The sequence below is a fragment of the Chelmon rostratus genome, chromosome 9 (assembly GCF_017976325.1).
Source record: "Chelmon rostratus isolate fCheRos1 chromosome 9, fCheRos1.pri, whole genome shotgun sequence".
NCBI lineage: Eukaryota > Metazoa > Chordata > Actinopteri > Chaetodontiformes > Chaetodontidae > Chelmon > Chelmon rostratus.
In genome coordinates this window covers 12,200,625-12,227,587 of record NC_055666.1, presented here as the reverse complement: position 1 = coordinate 12,227,587, position 26,963 = coordinate 12,200,625, and the positions used below count along the sequence as shown (strand labels likewise).

The 26,963-nt window shown below is 41.8% G+C and overlaps 1 protein-coding gene across 1 annotated transcript; it reads right to left on the bottom strand.

Annotated features, from left to right (window-relative positions):
* Positions 1-1,584: 1,584 nt before the first annotated feature.
* nr3c1 (nuclear receptor subfamily 3, group C, member 1 (glucocorticoid receptor)) lies at positions 1,585-25,822 on the bottom strand. Its single transcript, XM_041943499.1, has 9 exons — positions 25,547-25,822; positions 23,683-24,890; positions 10,229-10,389; positions 9,860-9,976; positions 9,440-9,721; positions 8,475-8,619; positions 7,385-7,515; positions 6,748-6,905; positions 1,585-6,200 (listed from the first exon to the last, which is right to left on the bottom strand). Exons 2-9 carry the CDS (start codon positions 24,888-24,890, stop codon positions 6,048-6,050), a joined length of 2,355 nt encoding a protein of 784 aa, XP_041799433.1. The 5' UTR covers positions 25,547-25,822; the 3' UTR covers positions 1,585-6,047.
* Positions 25,823-26,963: the final 1,141 nt, after the last annotated feature.

Below are 26,963 nucleotides of genomic sequence, written 5' to 3'. Positions count from 1 at the left end.
CCTGCTGAGAGGAAAGCTCGGCTGTGTAGCCAGCAGGAGGGTCTGCAGAGGAGCCCGGTGGTCTTTGAGAATGATCCGCGGGCTGTGTCCCCTGCAGCGGTCAGGTGTTTACACGCTCGTGAACGAGCGCAGAGATCACACAGGGAGCTGGATGCGCGTGCCCGACTCCTGGCCTAAACCTTCAATTGGGATAATTGTATGGAGTGTGATCCCTGACACCTATAGACCTCCAGTCCAAGTTTCAAAGTGCAGTAAAGTGCTGCTGTTGTTGATGATGATTATTGTTATATTGTTTATCGAGGTGGCAGTAAGATGCTTGAAGCTCAAAGTACTTACAACTTATTTTTAACGAGTTTAAGACTCAGAAACTAGCAGGTGTGGTTCGATCAGATTTGATTGACAGCTGCCAGACAACCCACCAATTGTTATTACATTCAAATGCTAAATGCTGAATGGTGCAGGACATCACCTTTTCCCAGCTGAGCCCCGCTCACCTCAAATCAGCAAGAGGAGTGCAGAAAAAAGCCACCAATACAGAAATGTGTCATGTGACAGAGACAAAACAGCTCTGTCTTTGGCAGAAAATAAAAAAAGCTATAGTGTTGATGTAGGACTCCTTCATTCATGGTGAGAATCTGATTGTGAATCCGTTTTCAGGGCCTTTAACAAAAATATTGCTGTGATGCACCATTAATGGGTTCATGGTTAACTGTAGGCCGTGTTTCTGAATGTCTCAGTGCATTTAATCAAGAACTGTACTTAAAAACAATCTTGAGGTACTTGTACTTGAGTATTTCCATTTTATGCTCCTTAATACTTCTGCTCCACCATATTTCAGAGGGAAATATTGTACTTTTTACTTGTATGTGTAGCTTAAGTTACTTCGCAGATTCTGATTAAGAATACAAAATGTAATCAAGAAAAAGACATTATTGATCCACAGGGCACAGGGGGAATTCATGAGTTACCCAGCAGTATATAAGGAAATTCAAAGTAAATTTTGGTGTTAATACCTTTGTGTTTGTACTTAAGTAAAATGTTGAATGCTACTTTTTTTTGTAGAAGAGTATTTCTACACTGTGGTGCTACTCTTTTTACTTAAGTACAAGATGTGAGTACTTCTTCTACCTCTGCGTAATTTCTGAATCAGCAGTTTCATTCTAATGTTACAACTCAACTTTGTCCTGATTGGCTCTCCTCGCTGTCATGTGACTGCTCTCAGTTTTACTTCATTTGAGCCCTGGTGATGAACGCCGCTGAGGTTGAAACTGGTTGGTGTTACGTTTCATGAACAAACCACATGACCAATGCGGGCTTTTTTTCAGTATCAACACTCAAAGGTGCCTGAAGTTTGCTCTTTTACCTCATTTGAATCAGAGGAGCTGCTGCTGTCAGCCAATCAGGGCCCAGAGGTTGAAATGTCCTGCTGACTGATCCTCATTCATACCATTTCAGCCATGCTCACACTAAACATGACTGTTTAAATTGTCATGAAAACATGATGAACAATGAACTCTCCAAACGTTAAGGTTGAGAATTTCAGCAAACTTCACCGGTCGACATCAACACTCAACACACCAGCTGTCAGAATGGAAAAGCGCATTTATTTGATGAACAAGTGCTGGGTGTGATTACGGAAAGTGTGTTACAACGAGCTTACTGGTTCCACTGTTCAGAACCACCCAGTTCATATCGTGGCAAGCCTCAGCGTACAGTTCCTTGTATTTCGAGAAGTACCACACAAAGACATACAGTTTGACCTTTAATCAATGGAGGAAAAGATCAACCGGAGCCACACTACAGAGAGAAATAATACAGAGGGTACGTATAGAAAAACTATTATTTGGAGACAAATACACCACATTTCTTTACAATGGATTATATGTACATCAACAAATTGTAAGCAAAACAAATGGGTTTTTTCTAGAGAAAGCATACACCAGTGAAACATGATCCGCCCTTGATAATTCTCAAAAGTTAATGTCTGCATATGTTTTATACAAAATAGATTTTCAAACAATATTTGGGTAGTGCAAATCTTTTTAGATTCAAGCTGGTTGATTACTTTCACAAACAGTTTGTGTGTGAAAAAGACTGACTCCTATCCTATTCACAGTATTACACAATTTGACCAAAGCGTTGAGTGTGTGTTGAGTAAAAAAAAAAAAAAAAAGTGTTTTAAAAAAACGAAAAACTGTGCATCTTGTCTTCTAGTTTACATCGACACGTGATGAATTTGTGTTTGCTTTGGTCACCGTGTAGTTTAACATCAAATAGGCTTTTGTGTGCAGTCGCGGTAGACTGATCACTAAGTGTATCTGTTTCCTGAAAATCTGGCCCGCAGAGTTAAAATTAAATGTGAATCTCCTGTATGAAAATAGCTTATACTGGGAACAGAAGAGGGACCAACCACATCTTGTTATGCGATGGTGATAGATTATCTGTTGGATCTATTGCATATTCAGTTGTCCTCCTCAAAAATGTACAAATAGGTAAGCAAAGATACATTTTTGAGCAAGAAAAGGCAAGTGTGCAATTTCATATATATATATATATATATAAATATATGTGTATATAGTTATATATATTTACCTGTTTAAATGAACAGCAGCAGCAGAGATTTGGATACACTGAATGTGAAAGTAACCCATGGGGAACCCCTTTGCGGTTAATAAAGATGGTTTTCAACTATTTTGAATAAAGTTGAAAAAGAAAAATGACTGATGATGATTATTTCCGAGCGTGGGTGTGAGTGACGACCGTGGCAGCACATTCCTGAAACTCAATCCTTATCTGTGACGTGAATTTGACAACTTGAACCTGACAAAACACACACACCATAAATCACAGAAGCACACACATTTCAGGCAATGTTTTTGGTTCTTGAAGTCAGGACATAAAGGCTCATACACGGACAGTTACATGCTGTGTGAATCAGACATCAAATTTCAACAACCTGAGCATGGGAGCGGTTCGACATTTACGATGAGTGCTTTTATGTTTGTTGTTGGGACAGCTGAGCAACAGACCAACGGTAGAATGGTAGAATTTTCCGTTTTTAAGTGCATCAGTGAGCAATTTGTAGTCACACACTTGACATATTTATCCAATTTTAAACTGGCAGGGCATCACCTTTAAACTGTCAAGAGCATTTCTTTGAAACAAAATTAATTCCTCTGTAAAGTTCACATTCGTGTCAAACCCTGGATTATTTTGTGCTGATGAACTGATGAAAATGTTGCAGCACATTTCAAACTTCCACTTAGACAACACACAACAAAGGGATACTGACAGAACTACATTATTCTATGTGATTACACAACTGTAAGTGCCTCGTGTTTCATTAATAATGACTTCAATCCAGTGGACTAAAGCTCAGATAAGTCAGGACAAATTTAGAAGCTTCAATACTGGGAATTGTTTCCTCTTCTTATAGAACCCTGATTCCAAAGAAGTTGGGACTCACAGAATGAATCGTTTGCAAACCATCTGTGTTTGCTGACAACAGTTTTACAAAGTGTTTCTGAGTCCATGCTTTATGCTTGTGACCGACTGAGCCTTTCCAGGATGCTCCTTTCATACCCAATCATGATACTATCACCTGTTACCAATCAACCTGTTGACCTGTAGAACTGGTTGTACTGTTTTCAGTTGAGCATACATCAAAAAGGATTCGCAAATTATCCCCATTCTGTTTCATTTATGTTTTACACAGCGTCCCAACTTTTTTGGAATCGGGGTTGTACAAACACTGACCCACTTTCAGCATCACTGACAACAGACAAAACAGGAGTTTGGCACTGAAAGAGTTCCCAGAGAATAAAGGATCAATTTTGCCTGCCTCCCCAGTCAGTGACGCTGCACTCTGACTGTGACTTGACTCGATGAGGTGACTGATGCTCAGTGCTTTCTAACATTTGGGGGATTGACTACCTAACAGACACACAAATGTTCAAATATACTAAAGATACAATGACATTAAGACAAAGTGCCTACAGGGTGTTACAGGAGCAGAAAGGGTTAAACAGGAGAGGTGAGAGATTATCAGCAGCTGTGGGAGGTTTACTGGGTGATGAATCTGCCAACATCTGATCCAAAGTGCTGTATACACAAGCTGTCTATCACACACACTGTTCACTTTAAAGGAATAGTTAGTTGGACATTTTGGGAAATTCGCTTATTCACTTTCTTGTCGTGTTAGATGTGAAAGCTGACACCGCCCTCACGTCTGTCGGGTAAAAATGAAGCTACGGCCAGGAACCAGATACCTTAGCTTATCATAAGGGCTGAAAACAGTTAACCTGGCTCAACCTGAAGGTCACAAAATTTAACAGCACCTCAAAAGCCCAGATTGTTAGCCAGGGTAGAGCTCTGCACCAGTTTCCAGTTTTTAAGATAAGCTAAAGCTAACTGGCTGTGGACTCCAGCTTCATATTTACTGTGAAGACATGAGTAATATCAATCTTCAAATCACTTGGCAAGAAAGCGAATGACATTAATTTCTAAAATGTTAAACTATTTATATAAGAAATACAGCAAAGCAACTATGCAAGGCTTCCAATAACTAATTATCCAAATCAGACGTTAATTGAGAGCATGGATACACTGTCGTACAAGGATCAGCAGTGGCAGCATCATGACTGCATGTTTGTCAGTTTTACAAAACAGACTGTAAAAAGAGCTTAAAAAACTGAAGGACGGTTTTTTCCAACCAGTCTTAGCCATGTCAGAACCACAGAAATTAGTTTTCCTGATGATTTAAAAATGACATAATCTTGCAAACCCAATAAAATATGCCCTCTCTTCTATGATTGGTAGACGCAGGTACAGTAACTATCACATTCCATTATTAGACTATTGGAGCAGGAGTGGGGGGCAAAAAATAAACAATAAAGCGGGATATTTCCTACTAGAAAAAGTTCTCTATGTTCCACCTAAAGTCATATACGTACTAAAGACTGGTACTGCATAACAGTCTGTCTTCACAGTCTTAAAGCCTTTAGCAGGGTACAAAGTGCTCAAATCGCACTTGAGGAGTTGAGTGTGTGCGTGAGATCGCGTGAAATGATGCAGGCTTTGAATATTCTTTAACAATAAGGATAATTTCTACACACGGAGGATGGACCGAGCTGCCACTTCTAAAGATAAACACAGCCATTAAAAAAAAAAAAGGAAAACTGCATGTAACATAAAAAGTACAATCAACGTACGATGAAGGTAGACCATGATGGGTCAAAGAAAACGCACCCCTTGGACAGGTACACAGAAATGGCTACGATGATGTTTGAAGCAAAAAAGGCACATTTTTTTTCCCTTTTATAATAGACTTGTGTAAACCTGGAAGAGGTCGGCTTGTGGGAGAGATCATCCTTAGAATGGCGCATGTCGATCAACAATCCAACAGAATTGTTTCAATTTCCAAAGTATCAATCAAAGATCAAAGCAATGAAATATGCTTTTCACATGACCGGACAACAGTTTCCCCCCCGTGTGACTGAAAAACATTTTGTTACAACCTTCTATAAAAACTAAAAGAGGAACATACAGTCAAAAGCCTACTTAAGAGCATGTTATTCATTAAGCTTTGTTACCTTCCCAGGTAACAACAACCTGGAAATTTGTATAAACTGTTACAATTTGAAAATGTAGAAAATACTATCAGAACCTGTACATAGATATTTGTTTCATCTATTTTCGATATTGTTCTGTGTTTGAAGGTAAGAAACCTGAGACGACATGGATGTTAAGCCTATTTCGCTTTGTGATTATCATTTATCTTACAAACATTTCCTACTTCTTGTACACTACATCTTAGTCTGCTCGACATAACCGCTGTGCTCGCTGGCTAGTTTCTACACAAACATCTCCGCCCTCTCCCTCCGGACACGTTACCCACTACACAAAGTTGCATACTCGCTCCCAAAAGCATCATTCGCTCCTCGCAGCAGTTCCTCAGTCCTTTCACCGTCGCTGTTCGGGGGTGGGGGGTGGGCGCAGGGGGGTGATGTGGTGGGATTTTAAGGCGTTGTGTCTGTTACGGGGCACAGTCATCTCTGGTGGAAGAGGAGAGGTTTGACGCTCCCTGCCTTGAATTTTGGTAACTGGTTGCTGATGATCTCTGCCAGCATCTCTGGGAACTCCACACTCAGGGATTTATTCACAAAGGTGTAGAAACAGAAGCTGAGCAGTCCCCCAACCATCTGCAGACACACAGAAAGTGCATAATTAACAGAAAGACACACTCTGTTTGGCGAAAAAATCTATCTCAGTATCACTTACAATATACAATCTGATTTGTTGCTCAGTTTTTTTCTAGAACCATCATTTAAAACCTTGAATAAAACAGACTTCTATTAATGGTGTTATTTTTTTTGCCCATATCTACGTGTGGTGCAGCCATCCTCAATTTAGTCAAAGTACAACGGGATCAAACAAAAAAGGATTTCTGACGTATTACTGAGGAGATGTTAGGGGGATAAACACACTGAACCACGTGTCAGTAAGTTCAGATATGATGGCATGTAGTACATGACTTTCTCTTGGTGTAAAGGTCTTTCAAGTTAACTTTGCATTATTGGAGGAAACATTTCCTTGAACTAGGTAAATGCTTTAAACAAATGAGATCAACCACAGACAGTAAATCATTGTTAAAGCTGCAGACAGCAGGTGGTCAATAAGAGCCTGCTGATAACATGTAACGCTGACGTCGGAGGACACATTTTGTCTGTGTGTGCTGGATCCTCGTACCTCGTGCATGGAGTCGAGCAGCTTGGTGAGCTGATAGAAACGCTGCCAGTTCTGGCTGGAGTTCTCCTCACGCTTCACGATGGCTTTCCCCAGCTCCTTGATGTACGACATCCGAATATCGTCGAACACCGCCTGGCTTTTCAGGCCGTCCTTTGGCACTGCAGGAGAGGACAAACTAAAGATCAACACCTGGGACAGAGTGATGGAGAATGCACTGCACCGGTGAGCTGTTGTTAGTGTCAATACGTCACACTTCAAACAGAAAACTTCCGGCGTTTAATTGAAAAGGTGTTCTTTACATTCTTTCATATCATTATTAACTGCAACTGATTAATATACAGAAGGTCATTTCCAGGGTGAATACCCAATAATATTCAGCAGCACAAAGCTTTTAGAAGACACAGAATAAAAGCAGCTGTGTTGGCTGTGAGCTAAGTTAATGAGCTGGGCTGTGACGCCTGATTCTGCGCATACATCAACATTATCTCTCAGCATCGGTGGACAGTATTGGATTGGAGTAACGACTTTCGTGACGGTCACATTAACGCAGCACCACGTTCGACATGTGAGAGCGGAAGACGGGGTGGGGGTGGTGGGTGGGGGGTGGTTTGGCTGCTTTCGGGTGAAAAAGTCTGACCTGTGCTGAGCAGCAGCAGGACCTTCATGCACAAATACTCATCATGGGAAACCTGCAGCCGGACAAACTCGCTGGAGATCTTCAGCATCTGCTCACACTGGTCGGCCATGTAGGGCAGCTTCATCCGCTCCCTGGTGGAATTAAGACACAAACAGTTAAAGCGCACATTCTTGTTTCACCTAAAGTCAGAGTTGAGTTATAGGCCTGCTTGTGCAGTCTCAATCAGGGAGATGAAGCAGCTCCCTGTGATATCGCTGTAGATTAAATGTTCAAGGTCTTGCTGCTCACAATTTGTGGATCCTATTTTAAATCATTCTTCCAGAAATGAGATTCAGTCTATTAGTTTGTTGGAGCAGAAGGCTGAGAAGATGAGCGAGTGTCATATCGGGTGAAATATATTGTGGGTGAAACGGAGGACAAACTCATGCAAAAGATTGTAGGAGTTGCCTTTTCATTCCTTAACTTCAGTCAAAGTGAGAAGAAATGGCCGGATTCTTGGCCACCATTCATGACAACAACTTAAAAATGACACTGTCGAAAGGATTTTACTAGACTGAGAAAGACTGTTTCAAGGCTGCCAGAAAAACATGGAGTTGAATTTTGTTTGGTGGCCGACTGGCAAATAGTGAACACAACATCATCAGATAATAATTATGATCCGATCAACTCTCATCTTGTGATTATGGGAAAAAACGCAAAAAAAGCAAAAGGCCTATTACAGCCTTAAACAGGGTAGCTGTGCTGACTGCTCACTACACTCAGAGCACTGTTTAAACGAGTCATCGAGTCCATAAGAAGGGTGAAACACTGATTACCAATGACAGCTGACAGACGCTGTTTGATTCTCAGGAGATACGACACACACAGCACAGAGCAGAGAGCAGCACTGATATACAAAAACAAACAGATTTATGCGTTGGCTGACTGGCGGGGAAAAAAAAAAAACATAGGCTGGAAAATATCACTTCAGCGCTCGATTTATTTGAGGCACAAATAAAGACTCAGCACATTTGTGCAGTCCCTTTTTTGGTATCGAACTAAACAACAAGCGCTAGTCTCATGCATAGACTGAAAAAGGACTGGCACATACTCGTTGATTACGAGGTCCGGCGCGAAGCAGAGCATGTTGCCGTTGCACTGCTGGTAAGACCTCCAGCCCAGGCCAAAAGACATGAGGAAGAGCCAGGAGCACTGCAGCAGAGTCATCTGATCATCCAGGTGCAAGTTCCTGAAACCTGAGGGCAAGGACATGGAAATGTTTCTACCACCTACCAATGTAATCATAATGTGAGGAAGGGTGTGTGAACGTGAGAATCAAAAAACAAAAATACAGTAAATAATTCAGATGTGCGCTGATAATGTATCCTTGAACAGGTGATTCTTTGGAAAAATATCACATACATTTCCTGGTTGACATCTACATTTTACTCATTTCCCCCCCAACTTCTTCTCCTCCAAGTGAGCATATCAATCAGATCTCACTCGGTTTACCAAATGTGCCTGCGTGTCAACTTAGCCCCAGATGGAGCGGATCCAGATGTAGTGTCAGTGTGTTTGTTTACACAAATCACAGCAGGGAAGACACCTGTTTTCCCCTGCACCGATACATAACAACATCTCCTGCTTTTAGCTAACACTTGCCAAATATTTATGCTGGCAATCTGTTGTGTGCTGTTAACATAAAATGTGTGACTGAGCATAGGAGCTGCATTTAGGGTTGTGTGTGGTGTCACACAGTGCCTGAATGCCTAACAATGGAGGACAGCGCACATCATAAACTCGCTTCGGGCAGGTTTGAGTTCCTTTCTATTTGTGGGATATCAAATGCAGCTCTTAAATACTGAATTTACATGTACACAGATGTCACTACAGAAAAAGAAGACCAATGACAATTGGCACATCAGCGCTAAGTGTTACAACAAAAAGCGCAGATTAACCTCAATGTGGTCCATCCTTCTCTTTGCAAGCTCACCAATACCACGATCTCACCGCACATAGGCTACACTCACTGCGGGCGACACGTTTCTACTCCGACTGGCAGGGCACCCTACTAACCTGGCAGAGCTTTGGCCCACTTGACAGCAGAGATCACCTGGCGGCCGCCCAGCCTGTTGAGGGTGGTCATGAGGCGGGTGGAGGTGTCGGGCAGGGTGCTGTCGTAGCCGGCGTAGATGGTGTCCGGCTCGATGGCTTTCAGCAGGGACAGCATCGTGGGAACGAGCTGAGGCATGCACTTGGGTACAAGGGAGCGAGCCTCGATTGGGGGAGGAGTGGTCAGCTCGGGCAGGTTGCTCGGCTGGACGCCCTTTATGCGGTTCAACTTTTTGGTTTTGCGTGCTGCGGAGAGGAAAACAGGGTTGAACATGCAGGGAAGAGTTAAGTGAAATAAGGAGAAGAGGTGAAGAGGAGTCAGGAGCAATTAAACCAACTTAAAGGTACACAGTTTGGCATTATCTGTGCGGTTAATAGGTATACCTTCCAGGTTCATGCCTGCCATCAGACACTTGCGGAATCGGCAGGCTGGGCAGTTCTTCCTCCTGATCTTGTCTATTATGCAGTCGTTCCTCCCAGCACACAGGTAATTATGCTGCCCTGAGGCACACAGAAGAAGAAGATTAATCTGTTATTTACCTTCACTGCTGTGGCAAACACTCCAGGGAGGAAAAAGTAATTAGCTGTATCAGAGTCCTTTACTTTGTAATGATCATGCCTCCAACTTAAAATCATAATGACTCCAGCATTTGAGCAAACTTGTGTGATACAAATCAGTGATGAATGAGCTCAGCATAGGCGATATAATAATATAATAAGTCAGTGAGGAAATAATGTCCTATGATGTTGTACCTTCCACTGCTCTTTTGAAGAAGACCTTGCAGCTGCCGCAAGTGAGAACGCCGTAGTGGCAGCCTGAAGCCTCGTCAGAGCACACCAGGCAGATTTTATGAGTCCCGCTCTTTCCCTGTGTCGAGGATGTAGCGACGACTCCTTCCTGTCTGGAGGTAGAACTGGAAAAGGTGGAGTTCATATGTCAGTCTCTCTTAAAAAAACAAACACCAAAACATTGATTATTAATTACTAGTACTACATTAAAACAGAAAGAAAATGAATATTTACATACTGCACTATCAGCACCTGAAAGCATCCTCTTAGTTTTGAGAGTTCAGCTGTAGACAAAGCTTTCCAGAAATAAACTACACGGCTACACTACACATACATATTTGCCCATCAGAGTCAATGTGTTCCTTGTGCTTGTTTTTCCTAAACTGTGCCTTCATTCCCAACATCATGAGTGAGGAAAAGTGAGTCCAGTGTGCCCATTTGGACCTTTAAGGCCTAAATTATCTGAAGATCTGTGGTCACATCTTAAATCCAGTGGTTGTCATTAAACAACCCTTCTTCCTTTGATTGAACCACAAACGTTTCCAGACCTCATCAACAGTGGTTAGAGATGTACTTTTTCAAAGCTACCACTAGAGGGCGTCGGGCTTTGCAGCATCCATGCGCCAGGGGCCCACACCCCCTTTCTAACCCAGAGGCCACAGCAACAACGCCCACAGCGAGAGGATATTGAGCCTGAGACTTGCAAACAACTGTCTCTGTCTGTCCATGTGTCCACAAGTCTGCCACGGCAATGAAAACAGGCAGTTTGATGTGATAACAGCTGAACAGTCACTGCACACGAACACACCAATGCAGCCAAGGAGCCAAGTTCACTCTCAGTTACACAACATTATTAGTATGAAAGCAGGTCAGGCCCCAGCAGTCTGTGGGCGTAGTAGGATGGGAAAACCTGAGCGAAACATCAAAGCATCAAGTCCAGAGGCATTCAGCAGTCAGGGGAAGAAAAAAACATCAGGGAGAGACCTCAAGAGACCGTCTAGCCATGACAGGGCTGAGAACTTTCTGGGCACCACTGACAACACACCGTGGTCAATAAAACTCTTCATTTACTTCGTATGATGATAGTTTGAGCTTTAACTTTCTGGGTGTTTTTGACTGCATTTCGTCATACAGCTGAAATTCAAACCTTGGAGTGTTTACCCCCAAAACTTTTGGTTGTTTTGGGGAGACAATAACACCCATAACCCAATAACAATAATAACTGAGTCCATGTAGTAATCTCCTTTATACAGTCATGTGATCACAAAGTGGTGAACCTCGCTCCATCCAAACTTGTGAACGACTGAGCCTTTCCAGGATGCCCCTTTTAGACCCAATCATGATACTATCACCTGTTACCAGTGAACCTGTTTACCTGTGGAATGATCCAAACAGGCATTTTTGTTGCTCCTGTCCCAACTTGTTTGAAACGTGTTGCTGGCATCAAATTCAAAACAAGTGTAGAAATATAAAAATCAAAGAAGTTGATGAGGTAAAACATTAAATACATTGTCTTTGTGCTGCTGCCAATTAAGTATGTGATAAAAAAGATCAGGAAATCATCGCAATCTGTTTTATTCATATTTACACTGTGTCACAACTCGTTTGGAATAGAGGCTGTTCATCTGACTGACTGTTTTTCTTTTTTAAATGACATTCTGCTAAGGCAGTTTTGAAGAACAAAAGGTTTTATTTCTATGTGGTAGGTACAGCCAAGCCACAGAAGCACAAAGCAAATCACACTCCATATTGTGTGCACAATTTAGCATTGTTTGAGGTGGACGACCCGAGCAGAAGGAACATCATTATAAATATTTATAGCTAGAGTGAAATGGGCTGCAATGTAATCCCTCCCTCCCTGGGCATTTTCCACGTCAATATACATCCAGGTGTTTGTTTTTGCCACTGACAGGCTCAGATTGTTATAGTAAGTGTCTGACAACATAATGGAATGGATCGAATTTTTGTTTAAGAATAAGATCCGTTTTCTTTAACTTCAACAGTTGCTGTATCGCTCTCTCCAAAGACACCAGACTGCATTCACAGAAACACTAATTTCATTGTTGTAAAACAAAACAACTCATTGAAATGTGACAAAAAGAAAATAAAAGATATCAAAACCTTGCTGGTTCATATTTCCACTGTTCCAACAAACAACACCAATTCCGGATTGGTTGAAATAAACACTTAATTCACCAAATCAGGAGAGGAGGAAGAGAGAGGACGGACATCAGAGAACCAATGAAAATGGCATGTTGGACAAGAATATTTTCACTTCCTACTCTAAATTATTTTTCACCAGACATAAGGACCAGAGAGATTTAAATATGTCAGAGTTCAATAGATTTTCCTAGTAAAAATAAGTAATTACAGGACAAGAAAAACTCTGGTTTTGCAACCCTTGTCCATCAAGCACTGCATTTAGTACATCAACCGTGGCAGTGCTGCTTTTTTTCCACAACCGAATATCAATTTTCAAAATTGAACGTATGGATTCATGGATGGATTCATATATATATCCACATTTAGAATATTTGTTGACAGGCCTACGTCATGGGAAGTGCTATGAAGTAATATTAAACCTATTCAGCATTTGGGGATTAGTATTCCAGGGGGATGTAAGTGACAGTTATAGTAGATCCAAATTAAGAACACTATTTGTTCTGGACAGCACTTAAGCCAAGTTACAGAAGGCTGTCACCATGGCTGCCCTGCATGTGGGCTAGGTTGACTTCAGGTGGGAAAAGACCATGAATAAGATATTTCTCATAATTTTATGTGAAATAAAATATTATATAATACTACAATGAAATGTAAAACTGCAAAATTTTGATTCAGGTTAGGGTCGGGGTTTTTTTTCGGGCAAAAAAATCTAAAATAGGCTTTAAGATTAGCCTAAGGCTAAGACAGTTTTTGTCACTGCTATTTTTGTTATTTCATTATGATTTGATCAGCCTACTGGATGCTATAGGCTGTGCTTATACATTTAATTCATTTGTACTGGAGAGTAACCAAAGAAAATTTGTTGTTCATTTCAATCTGTTTGGCTGACAGACACCTGAGAATCAATGTCCTTGCATTCTTTTATTTACCTTTGGCTACCCACTGTACTTGCACTTAAGTTTTGTATTTGTGGAGAAGTTTGAAGATTGGAATTGGCTAAAAACATCAATGCATCCATTAACTTATCCTTTGGTGGGTCTGGACGGCTTTAACCGGGAGGCGGGGTACAACCCTGAACAGGCTGACACAAAGAGACAGACAACCATTCAGGCTCACATGGAAACTCCACACAGGTCCCAGGCGGCCGATATGTTTGAACTTGAACTTGCTATAAGGGGGCAGTGCCAACCACTGCACCACCGGCCAGGAACATGACTCCAGTTCACTATGACAACTTTATGAGGTGATAATATGTCAATTTCGTGTTTACAGCTTGATCTACTGTCCTCAAGTTGCCAAAAAAAGTCAATTAATGTTGTTTCAAGATTATTTATGGGAACACAATTTAAGGAAATGCTTTACTGTAGCCATTTGAGGATCAGCAATACTTAAAAATGTGTTCTCTACATATCGTCTTGGCAAATGATTGTGCTGTGACAAACTTCTTATATTGAGTACTCGCGGTTCACAGCTTTGCCTTTACTTTCTACAAATTATTTTTGATTGAATATATCAATGTCATACTATCATCTGAATCCTAGTTCTCAGTTCTTCATTACACCTTTAACCAGCACGTCTCAATACTTGCCGTTTGGATCACAGGAGACACAACCCTTACCGAAAACAATATGTAATATTGTGTCGCTATGGGTCTCTCGGTCAGAGAACTGGGTGTCATCCTGGATGCTGACCTTAACTTGGAAAGTCACATATCAGATATTACAGAATCATAATTCTAGCACATGAGAAATATGTCAAAAGTAAAAAGATTCATATCACAAGTCACCTCTAAGAAACTGATTCATGCATTCATTGTGAACAGATTAGATAGCTGCAATGCTCTTTTCACTGGATTCATTAGAATTCAGCTGCCAGACTTCTTACCAGTACAAGAAATCATCATCTCGTTACTCCAATACATGAGTCACTTAATTGGCTTCTCTTTCCCCTAGGCTTCCCATTGAAAATCCTCCTATTGGTTGATACTACATAGTTCAGTCACACAGCATATTTCTGATCTGCTCACTGACTACACCCCATCTGACCTCTCAGGTCTTCAGACAGTGGCTTTTTGGTCGTACCCAGAATAAGATCTGGGGCTGGTAAAGGTGCTTTTAGTTATTGTGGACCTGGTTTCAGGAATGCTGTGCCTGATGACCTACAATCTATCAAAACTGTATCTACATTTAAAGCTAAGCTCAATGCCTTCCTGTTTTCTCAGGCATTTGAACAGTGTATGCGTGTGTGTGTGTGTGTGTGTGTGTGTGTGTGTGTGTGTGTGTGTGTGTGTGTGTGTAAACCTTGTGAGTCTGTACATATGCATGTATGTATGTAAAGCTTCCTGTTTTATCAGATCTATGAACAGTGAGTGTGTGTGTGTAGGTATTTGAAGTTTGTTTTTATCATTTTCACTGTTATACCATTACATTGCATGTGCTTGATGTTTTTATGTCTCTTCATCAAGTTTCGTTGTCATGAAAAATGCTCTATAAATAGCTGCCTTGCCTTTTCTCAATCAAAACAATGACCAAAGAGTTTCATTATGTATGTTTCTGTTTTCACGAAATAAAGCAGTTTCACTTCAAAAAACAATGCTCTTGAGTCTCTTTGGCGGACAAAGGACATCAGGAGGGGCTGTGAGTCCAGCTGTCGCTAACGTTAGCTCATCTTGTTTCTAGGTATGATGACTGAAGTCCTTTACCCAGTTTAAAGATACAGTTAAAAATTACTAAGATCTAAAATGTTATGGTGAAACAGAAAGAAAACTCGTCAGCTGTAAAAATTTTGTTGTCCAGCCATCCGGCCGACAGCTGGCGCTTGTGGAAAACTCTGAATTCATATAAAAGCTGTGCTGCTGCAATGATGTAACCAGTACGCCATCTGTCTCACACACAGATTTATGTGGGGTTTCCTTAACGGCTAAGAGAGCACACACAAACAGTATATGGACATACGCACACAAAAGCCCTTCACGCCCCAGCAGGGTGGACAGAGCAGGCTAATGAGTCTAGAGTAATGAAGATGATGATGATGATGATGTCAGAGGGTGTGGAGGGGTAACCATTTTGTCCTTCACTGGCCCACTGGGATGGTGTCAGCAGGACAGCTTTACTCGATGGCTTTAGGCTACTGGGTCAAATCCAATTACTGCAGCCGCTACATGGTTTCCAACACCAAAGTAAGCCTGACGTGAAGTCGCTGCTTTTCAATATTTTTGCAAAACTCAATTTGGAATCAGTTGATGACATTCAACTTAGCCATAAGACATGTTAGAAATCTGTTTTTGTGGATTGTCAGACACAAACCCATCAAAGCTGCACAGCGATCTGCAGAGACAGAATTTCCTCTTTCTGAAACCATCTGTTGAAGTGAGAGCTCACCATCGACAGGAAGTTCTTGCATTCCCTCAGAGTTTACTATCGGTCAGAGCACAGCCACAGAACAAAGGCAGAGACACCCCGAGATGGGCCTCGGCCTCAGCAAGAGCAGCGCTGAGAAAGTTAACCGCTTACGTCTGTAGGAGTGTGATCAATCGGCCTGGGTTTTAACGAGGCAAGCCACTTCACGCACTTACGATAATGCTGGTGGCCCAGTGCCCTGCTTAACAATTCATAATCCCCTTTTAGCCGTGAGTGTCACGAGCAGCTTGGCAGGCCCCTGCTCTATATACCCTAGCCTCTTTGTCAATTCAAAAGGAGCCGTTCGAACTACATCATTTTATTTTAGGTCAATTGGCCCCTGTGCATTTACTGTACATAGTCTACATTATTCTACTAGACCAACCTCTGGTCCAGCCACAGTGAATGCATTATCTCAGAGATACACGAACAATCATTTAGTTCCCTTTTTTCTCTAAGGCTCGAATGTGGTGAGGCCAAGCTCTCAAATAAAGACTTGAAATAATTGAGTAAGGATCTTAACAAAAATCAGGCCGGGTTTCTGCATGATCACTGCTACTGATAGCGGACAACATTGCACAAACATCTCCTCATCTTCATTCGTGTGTGCGAAGAGGAGAGCATAGGAGGAGCAGAAGGAAGTGCTCCTTCCCCGAGGTAAGAGCCACCAAAATAGAAGGGGAACTGGTCTGCACGCTCTGAATCATTCTTGCACGCAGAACAACAACACAGCTTCTATGAGAGAGCAGAGGGACTGGGTTTGTTTGGCTAAATCCTGGGCTGGACTTCTCTAAAATGTCTGCATCCTGTGCCCGCCAATACAAACCGACAGTACAAGTATAAGTACTTAACATTAGTGCCATGCTGCCACTGAAAATTAATACAATGGAGATACGGTACCTTCTGAAGCAGTTTTACATTGACATCAAGTGTTTTTTGGGTCACTGTTTTGGTTCATGATACAGGCCTCGGTGAAATGCTCTTCCGTGTGATTTATGATGGATGATGCCTCAGTGTCACTGCCTACAAGGAGTCATTGTCTCTCGTTCATGCTGTATTGACAAACTCTCTTCAATAACAGCTACACTTTGTAGCCCAGTGCAGCAACTACCACTTGGCTTCAAACACCAGAGGAGAAGACTAAACCTAACCGATGGCTAAGCTCAAGAGTAATAACCCCAAAGGATTTGAGTTTCCATATTAGTTTCCAAAATAGGAGCAGCTAGTGACTTGTGTGTAGGTGGAAGGTGGCTTCCTGGCCTGTAAAATGAATTGGAGGCTTGCTGCTGCTACCATGTGCATAACAGTAATACCTTCAGTTGGATACCGCTGAATGTGGGAGGAACCCACTCCCAAAGTTTGATTCTGCTGACTCGACAACTGTACACAAAAGAAGGAAGAAGGGCACAAACAACGCACAGACTTAGCTATATCCTCTTAACCTCAATATGGGGAATTTCTATAAGCCTATTCAGAGTCAAAACACAACACAAACTAAACACAGAAAAAGCAAAACTGTGGTTACAGGGGAATGCGGTAATAACGTGAAAGCGACTGGAATGGCTGGCATTTGATCTGGTGCATTCACTTGGCGCCAGCTGTGGGGAGGCGGGAGGGAAAGTAGGTCAGGAGAGTGAGCGCTTCACAGCAGCCTGCCTGCCACAGCACTCATGACACACCCACATGCACACACACACACTCATGCATAATACACAAAGCCAATACACACGCATGTCACATACACACACAAGCAAAATCATAAAAGGTGATTTACAGCAGCTGAAAGCTTCTGCTGACAGTCAAGGTCTGTGCCCTTGGTTGCAGGAAGCTAAAACAGGGGACGGACAGAGGAAGGGAGGACGGGTGGGTGAGGCAGAGAGGTGAGGGGTGTGCCAGAGCAAGACTGCACTGAATGGAGACTCTGACCAAAGAAACAAAATAGAAAGCCAAGACTGAGAGCTGAGACTATTCATACACTGTACATAAGCTTTATATAAATACATAGAGCTATATATAAATGGACTTAAGACCTTAAACTGCTCATGTATCAAACCAGGCACCAAACCACGGCTGATACATCTGACAGCTGTGATTAACTCCGTTTTTACTTCACCAGCACCAGTTGAATCTACAGTCTGAGTTTAGTCATAGCTGTCCCATTCAGGCCTATCACTCTGGTCCCTGCAACGGTTTGATAATGATCTACATTCTGAGCTGAGACAGAATAATTACCTGATAAATACCAAGCTCTACCACTGAGCTTACCCTGGCATGAGGAAACTCACATGTTCAACAAGTTGCTACAAAGTCCTGCAGGCACCACAGCTGTCGAACACAGCCTCGAGGAAAGGATTCAGACAAACAGTAAATTCATCAATAGGATGCATTACAAAGACAGCTATGTGGTTCTACATGAAGTTTATCTCAGGCCTGGAATTGATTTGATCAACACAAACCAATTCCACATTGTGGCTAAAGTGTAGGCCCAAGACCAATGGTGCAATAACAATAAGTGATAATTACATATTATGAAAAAATGGTAAACCGACTATTTATTTTGCAGTTAGCTTACACTATGCAGCAAAATGGTTGTAAAATTTTTTATTTTAATTATTATTAATACTTACATTATTAAACCATACAGTGTTTGGCTGCATATACTGATCACATGACATTACTTGTTAGCTAGCAAGCTAGACTCTGCCAAAGGTGAGTTTGTTTATTGGCTGCATCACATGTAGTTTTAAACGAGGAAATCTGCAACTTTCTTTTAAGAGCACAACAACCAGCTCGAGACGGAGCATGCCAAACTGGTAGTGTGGTAGATGGGGCAGTGCGGCCACACCCCAGGCCCTTCATGGCATTGACCGCTTGGCCGAGGTATAATTCCTGTCCTGTTATCTTGTGCAGGACTTGAGGAAAACAATGTGTGGAGATAGTAGAACTGTTTGCTGTGACAAAGAAGAAGTCAGAAAGCTTTTTTTAACACAGTATATATTCAAGCAGTTTCATTCCGAAGGTTTATTCAGCAGTGAGTCACAGCCATTTTTCCAAAACTGACTCAATATTCCCGCATGAGAAATTCTCTGGAGTTTTACCACTGTAGTGAAGACACAGTTGGATGTGCTCTTCAACTTGGCTAGGCACTGCTTCATTCCCAGGTCTGACTGCACAGCAGATTCTCAGCCAACAAGTCAGATCAGTCAGTGCATAGCAGGGCTACAACTAAAGAACGTTTTCATTATTAATTAGTCTATCCATTATTTTCTCCACGAATCAATTAATCGCTTGGTCTTTAAACTGTCAGAAAATTAAAGCCAGTTTCTGTAAAAGGCATCTTGAAATTGCTCGTTTTGTCCCATCAACAGCGTAAAACTGAAAGACACTCTTAACTATCACGTTAGACACAGAAAAGCAGCAAATCCTCACACTTAACAAGCTAAAACAAGGTAAAGAGAATGAACAAACATCTGATTAATAAACAGAAAACTGAACTGATGTGATGAATTGATCTCAATTGAAATGACTTCAGGCTGAATGAACGACCTCTTATTTGTGTGGAAAACCTGGACCATACAATACGTGCACATAAAGAGAACTCTAGAGAAAAACTAAACAACACTGCTTTGTCTGATTGTGAGACGCGAGAACAACTCTATTCAGTGAGCGAGTTTTATTACTCCTGCAAACAACAGTCCTCCATTACACACAATCAAGTGAAAAGCCTCCAAGATATTCCAGTAACCTACAGTGTGCATTATAAAATGTTTTTATAGGTCCACCACATTTCTTATTTTGTCAAAGAGCCCTGAGAAACACAATGGGCACAGACTTAAGTCAGCAGAATGCAGAATGTATGGCTAAGTCATTACATCTGACCCACAAACTGAACTCCCCTGTATGGGCCAATCACAAGTGGAGGAGGAAATACCACACTAAAAACAAAGGTTGCATAACGTGCTGTGTGATTATCTACCAGAGGAATTATCTCTTAATATTATTCTTTATTTTTCTCCATTCAATATACAGTAGGCATTTCCTTTCAGTGTAATTCAATTTTAATCATGTCATGCCACATTAAAACCAGTATCATGTGACGAGTGTGTGTATTTCCTAAATTCAGAACGAAGCAGAGCATTTCTCAAGGTGAAGCATTCTTTGTTGTGTGAGAACTGGTCGTGTGTGAGTCAGACCGTAAAACTGAGTCAGATTGTAAAACTGTGGTGCAGAAAATTAACAGACAAGGTATGGAAAATTAAAGTACTAGTGATGCGGGACATGCGAGACAACTGGTTTTGTTACAAGTCGCAGCTCGTTGGACGATTGTAAGAAGACCTGCACAGTGCAAAGCAGCAAACTGTAAGGCTCCGGCAGGTCAGCTCCTCAGTGATGCGCGAAGTCTTCCGAGCCTCCGTCTCAGCAGGAAGCAGCAGCAGCGTGGTTGCGTGAGAAGCTGGAGGTGATGGTGACCCGATGCCAACCACCTCACAACCACAGAGCCAGCGCAGCCCTGCGTTCAGCTAATTCCGAGCCGCTAAATGTCACATAGGTTGAGGTGAACAGGCACCACACAAAAACAAACTCACACCCACTAGAGAGACACACACAGAGAACTGCTAAATTTACACAACAATAAAAGCAGACGCCCAAACAAACACACAAAATCATCTGCGCTCACACCTCATGCAAAAGACATAATCCTATGCTTAAATGCACACACACACACAGTTACTGATACATACACACACCTCTAAAGAAGACAAAGACAAGGCAACTAAAGCCACATGTGAAACAAAGATGAGGTGTGTCTCGTGTCTCTCTCCATCTGTTCCTGGTCACTACGTATAAGGTCGACCCTCAAGACAGTCGTGAAGATGGTACCAAGCATTTGTGCAAACAATAAAAACAACCACAGCTGTGCCCTCGTTGGCATGACTCACTCCTGCGTGCCAATCTTTGAGCTGATCACTGCCTGTCAGATATTGTGAATCAGACAGGCGTGAATGTAAAAGAGACAAAAACAAAAAAAGCCTTTGAGATGTGTCTCACGCCAGTGTTGGTGAAGAATTTCTATTGAGCTGCTTCACGACCGGATTCCAAAGCCAACCCATAAAACTCTACACGGCAGCAAAGTAGTAACAGCACAAAAGACAAAAGACACTTTGTGGGGCAGTGTGAATTCCAACTACTGTGACTCGTTACTCACTAGAAAGAAATCACAGCTGAAATTAAGATTCAGCTAAATCAGCTGAGGCAGTGAGTGGAACAAGCAGCCTTTTCATCTTTGTCTCCTACAGAATTTCATTCTTACTGTACAGACTTGAATTCAGTAAAGGCCACAATTCTTTCATCCCTACTGTTGAATGAGCTGGCTCTGCTGCTCCTTGGGGACAGATCTGCTTCAGTGAAGACAGTGCAAATCTCAGGTTTATTTTTGGCACAATGAAACTGGTGGATCGAACACGACTGCCCAAAACAACCTCATGAACCCCCATTGAGTGGATACTTCCATGAGACACTGAACACAGCCAACAGGCTGTTAAACTGAACTGTAGAGAAGAGATTAAAATCACATTTTCAAAAATCTAGTTTAGAAGGAAAAGCCATTGCCATAAACACACAAACTGATGCTCAGGATTGTCCAGTAGAGAAAAAAAGATGAAATGTCTGACTTGGATCAAAGTGGAATTCCCCTGGCTTTTTAACAGCACATCCTTTCTCCAGATTTTGGCGCTTATTGCTGAGGCCACGTCCTGTAGTGTCCTAGAACGTGTCTCACAAAGCAGGGCTGGTGGGTTCAGTAACTAACTTAAGGGTTAAACCAGGCAATTTTGCCTCAGGACGATGGCTTGATTTTAAATGAAGCTCCATTGCTATGGTAACCAACACTGCAAACCAAACCTGGAGCAGTTTTTGTTGAGGCTTATCAAAACGTATAAAATGTCCACCTCCTCATGCTTCAACTGTGAAGGAAAACAGCAGCTACCATTCCTACACAATCAGAAAAGTGGACAAAAATAGTACACTCATGTTTAAGTAACAAGTACTGAAGAAAATGGAAAGATGTGTTCATCGTATAGAACGATTTTTCTTTATATCAGGTATAAATGTTTTTTCTTTTTATGAAAGATAAAGGATTTAAACAGCAATATGCTTTAATTAGTAATACAATAAGTTTACTGAATACTGTTGGATATTAATTGTGCTGAACTTACTGTACAATGTAGCCAAGAGTGCAGCTCAGGTGCTTATGAGGCCACTTCATGATATTGGTAAATTGTATCTAAACTATAATGACACTATCCAAGTAATACAAGGTTCCCTGCTGTGTGAATCTTTACACTGACATGTAGCTAATCTATGTGCACCACTAAGCATATAACTTATTTTCAGGTACATGTCCTTATTCTGTCCCATACCAAATCCAGGCTACTTAGCATGTGAAAAATGCAGTGCCCTTTATTTGATGACTGTATTATTACAACTTTTTCCACTATTCTAGTCAAAGCATGTTCTACTTTGCTTTCTCTTTACTTTTTGAAACTGCATTGTCCCAATCTTCCCACAGGGATCAATATCTTCAACATGTGTTAAATAGCCTGTGCTTTATCTGATCATGCTGCATGTGTTTGGGTGTTTGTTGTAAACCCTAGCTCCCTCATGTGTATGCACTCATAAACTGGATTAATCCTGAACTAACACCACGAGCTGATAACCACCTTTGTGATAGCTGTTATCCATTATCGCCAGTGTTTCATTTGTGAAGCCAGATAACAGAGCCAGCCTAAGTTCAACTATAAACAACACAAATTGGACTGAAAAACTCACAATTACTTTCTCCACTGATTAATAACTTTGTCAGTGGCATTTTAAAAATAATGACGAATGCTAATCACAAGTTGTTAAAGCTCATGTTACGTCCGACAATTCAGGGCTGACCCAAGGAATCCTTTAAATAGACTGGTGTCAGGTATGTGAGGCCATATCTCTTTCTCATCTTTGTTTACTGCACTCAGGTAACATGAGTTGTTAAGAGACACCTCAATTATAACATTGAAACCATTTCCTAACACACAAGGTTATAAACAGCTGAACCATACAGCAAGCCAGCAGTTTTCATTAATAATATCCAGTGAGCCAAAAACCTCATTTGGTTAACAATGTCACAGTGACATTCCTCATGTGAACTATGCCTCTAAAGGTAGGTGGCTCAAAAATTGCATTTAAATGTCAGTATTGTGTTCATGCTGAGGATAAAGACAAGCTGTCCAAATCGCACCCAAATTTGCTAACACTACAGTAGCACACAGACATTAGTCTGTACATGGGATTTAAACTAAAGGGACACAATACAAAACACATAAAGAGAGGCTGTTATGCAGGATGTATTTTCTTAACAGTGATATTGAGCTGTCTGTTATACATCAACTGAATTGGATCGACTTTATTGATTCTAATCTAAGCCTTCTTCAGGCAAAATGTGCACTGTGGAGCTGTATCATGCTGGGGAAATATAGATAATCACATTTGAAGAGCAGTAACCAAAATATATCTATTTTGACATAATAATTCTGGTTTACAATGTTATCCAAAATGCCATTAATTAATATTATGCCCACCTAATTGATAAAATGGCTTATCTTTACAAGGATTTGACCATTTTTGGGCATGTTCATGACCAGGCCTATTTTCAAACAGTAACAGCTTTGTTGTAAAGATGAGGACAAACACCTCTGGTCTTAAAGCACTTCGATGTCTGATGATGCACCACATAAATATATTAGAGGAAGTTAGTAAGACTAATAAATCAAAAGGTCAGGTCAGACCACACAGCTGAGTAAAACCTACATTTCATACCTGGCAAAGCTGATGGGGTAAGTGGAGTTGGAGAAAGCCTCACTGGCCCTTTGCACTGCTGAGCTGTCCCCAACACCCTGCACTCTGGTCCAGGGCCCACCAATGGCTGTCACGGGGAGATACAGGTTGGGCACTGGCTTCTGATCCTTCTGCTGCTGAGCTTCATTGCTGCTGGGGTTGACTCCAAAGCGGTAGCTCTGTCCTCCTGAAGTGCTGACCCCACAGATGGAGATGGGGTTAGAGCTGGGCATGTCTGTGGATGATGAGCAGCTCATTTGGCAATAACTCTGGCCTGCAGGTGACTTCTCCTGTTTGATCTCATCTGGGTTGCACAGCTGAATGAACCCACCATCTTTTTCTTTCTTCACCAACGCAGACAAAATGGTTGTAGGGGTGACAGGGGCAGTCGTGGATATGCTAGAGCAGGACTGATCTGGACTTGTCATACTGCTGCCATTGAGAGCAACAGAGACTACCCCACTGCCATTAATGCTCTCAACCACAGCAGGCTTTATGTCCCTCTCTGAGCTAACATCCCTCAACAGAGAATCGTCTGCCAGAGAGGACAGGAAGGCATCATCCCCTACATAAAAATCTGAGGGGGACCCAGTGAGCTCAAAGTCTTGGAGCAGGTCCAGAGCGTTGTCACTGAACAATTTCTGGTGCACATCCACATCTTTCCCAATGTGCTCAAAAGCCTGATCAAGGTCAATGGGGTCTTGGTCTCCTTTATCCATGGAGAAATCCTCTGTTTTCATTGGGAAGAAGTTGGGATCTGATCCACCAATGAGTGAATCCATGGACGACTGGGTAATGTCGACTATACAGGCCTCCAAATGGGGCAAATTTTCCCTCAAGGTTTGACGCCCAAATGTAGTGGAAGTATGTGTTTGAAGTAACTGCTGCTGCTGAAACTTCTGATCTTTGGTCGAGCCCCTGAACTCAGGGTCTTCCAACAAGGGTCCTACTGTGGCAGTAACAGAGGTGAGTTCCTCCTGAAGGGGGCTGTTGCTGAGGCCGTTAGGCACGTGTCCTGGCTGCATCAACGGGCTGGATGGAAGAACGACAGATGTGGCAGAGGTGATGGACATGGCACTGTGAGGAGCCACTTTCAACAGACCTCCCTCCTCAGGGCTTTCAGTGTAGACCAGTTTGCTCAAATGGTCATCTCTTCTATATGTTATCTCCTTCACTCCTCCTTTATCCATCTTTTTTTTTATAAGTGTGAACAGAACAGAAAGAAACAGAAAGGACTCAGTAGAGTGCACAGAATCCACATTAAAACACACTGAAGGAGGATTATCAGCCGTATCGAAAAGCTAGTACAGTTACACTATAATGTCATATAAAAATGATTTCAGGTTGTGCGCACGCAGAAAACAAGTAACGAACGTTAGCTCAATAAAAGGTAGGGAAAAGTTGCCAAGCATGCCCCGCTGCGCGCCCTTGATAGCTAATGAAGCTAAAGATGGCTAACTGTGCTAGCTATTCGCCATTAGTAAAGTATTCACATGAGCGCATCGACAGCCCTGTCCACCCTACATACACTGCACTTAAAGTAAGCACACCCATCACGGGTTCCACTACAAGTCACTTTCAGAGAGACGTAAAGTTTATCCAAGTCAAACATATGCTAACGTTAGCTTATCGCTAACTGCTGGTATGCTACGTAGCAATACGGCTAATTTAAAGTGGCTACGTGCCCACATATCGGTCGAATGTCGTTGACAGTAACGTTAGCCAGCTAGCCAACATAGCCCTTATAAATGCATATTTAGCGTTAAATCTGCTCCGTAATCACATTTATCTTACGCTAACATATAACGTTACATCAGCTAAAATCTCAATAAAGGCTCATATTTACCCTTGAAATGACTGATAATGTGTCCACAGGTCGTCTGTCAACATTGTTTTGGTTGAAAGTGGAAGTCCACACCACCTAACACTGACTCAATGTTTGTTAACGTTGCTCTTCACGCGTCGTATCCTCGCTACATGGCTTGATAAAAACGACAAAAACACGCCAAGCTGCGTGTGTTTTATAAGTTTTCAGTCTTCCACTTCGATCTTGCTGTAAAATGTAATACAGGCTGCGGTGAACTGGCTGAGCTATGGTGATTCGCAGCTAGCCATTAGGAAAGTAGGCGCTAACCTCCAGGAAAAACATACAAAATGGAGAACTTAGCAAGCCAGCCCCATGGCAGACCTGTTTACAACATGCAGCGCTCCCTCCTGGCTGTGCGGTGTAACTGCAGCTTGTTATGTTCAGGGAGTTCAAGCTCAAGCTCTCAGGACGACTTTGGGGATTTAAAATGAAAACTGATGACAATTTATCAACCGACTAAAAAAGAAAAATAACATTATGATAAATTTGCATGTTTTCTTGGCAAAAATACATTTAAGTGCAATTTTGATAATGTCTTTATCTTATCTGTGTATCTTTGCGCATACGCAAAAGTACCAGAACTCAAATAATAGAGTAGGAAGTGCAAAAGAAATCAGGCAAGAGCTAGGAACAAATGGTGCTCATCAAACTATCAGCAGTTGTCTCCTCTTACATGATAGCTCATACTGCTGTCCACTGCAGGGTCTTGACTGTCTTGCAGCTGTTAATGGAGCCTTTGACAGACAGGCTGGCATCTGAGGCAGAAGAAATTATGAATGAACACTGTAGTCATGTAGTCATCCACAGTGCAGTGATGATGATCTGTGGGCTGGGCAGTGGAACCGAGGATGGCTTTTATCTCTACCCGTGGAAAATACTAAAGAAGCAGCCCACAGCTGTAGGTCTGCAATGTGAAAAAGAGTTTTTCTTAGACCACACATCCCGAAATAATAGTACATTGATGTAAAATGATGAGGTCTGAGCGCTGCTGGGTATCACCACCATCGCTGTAAGATTGCTAGAATTTCTAAATAAATTCTGATTAAGTCACAGGATTATTGTATAAATCTGATGCGATCGATTGCTGGGTCTAAATGTGGATGTGAGTACACTTGAGCTCACACTGTTTATTTGGGGGCTACAATGTTTGTCTTATATTACACTAAACAGAGGCACCTCACACCTTGCCACACTGAGGCCAGTGTCATGAGGCCATGAAATAATATGATATTGCAATCTAAAATGCAGCGCAATGTAGTACTGTGACTTAAGATAATTGTTGTTATTGGAAAGAACAGGGCATTCTTTGGCCAAATCATGTGATGAATAAAATGAGTTACATCTAATATGCCAAGATTTTCTGATGGAATGCTTGATAAGCAAATAAAATTGCTAA

What these genes read in the sequence shown, in the direction of transcription:
- nr3c1 (XM_041943499.1), bottom strand. Translation starts at nt 24,890, where the DNA reads ATGGATAAAGGAGGAGTGAAGGAGATAACATATAGAAGAGATGACCAT. An exon ending in CTTCAAAAGAGCAGTGGAAG is followed by an intron (nt 9,977 to 10,228) that starts GTACAACATCAT and finishes TGTGTGCCTCAG; the next exon opens with GGCAGCATAATTACCTGTGT. An exon ending in CCTGCTGCTGCTCAGCACAG is followed by an intron (nt 6,906 to 7,384) that starts GTCAGACTTTTT and finishes CCTCTCCTGCAG; the next exon opens with TGCCAAAGGACGGCCTGAAA.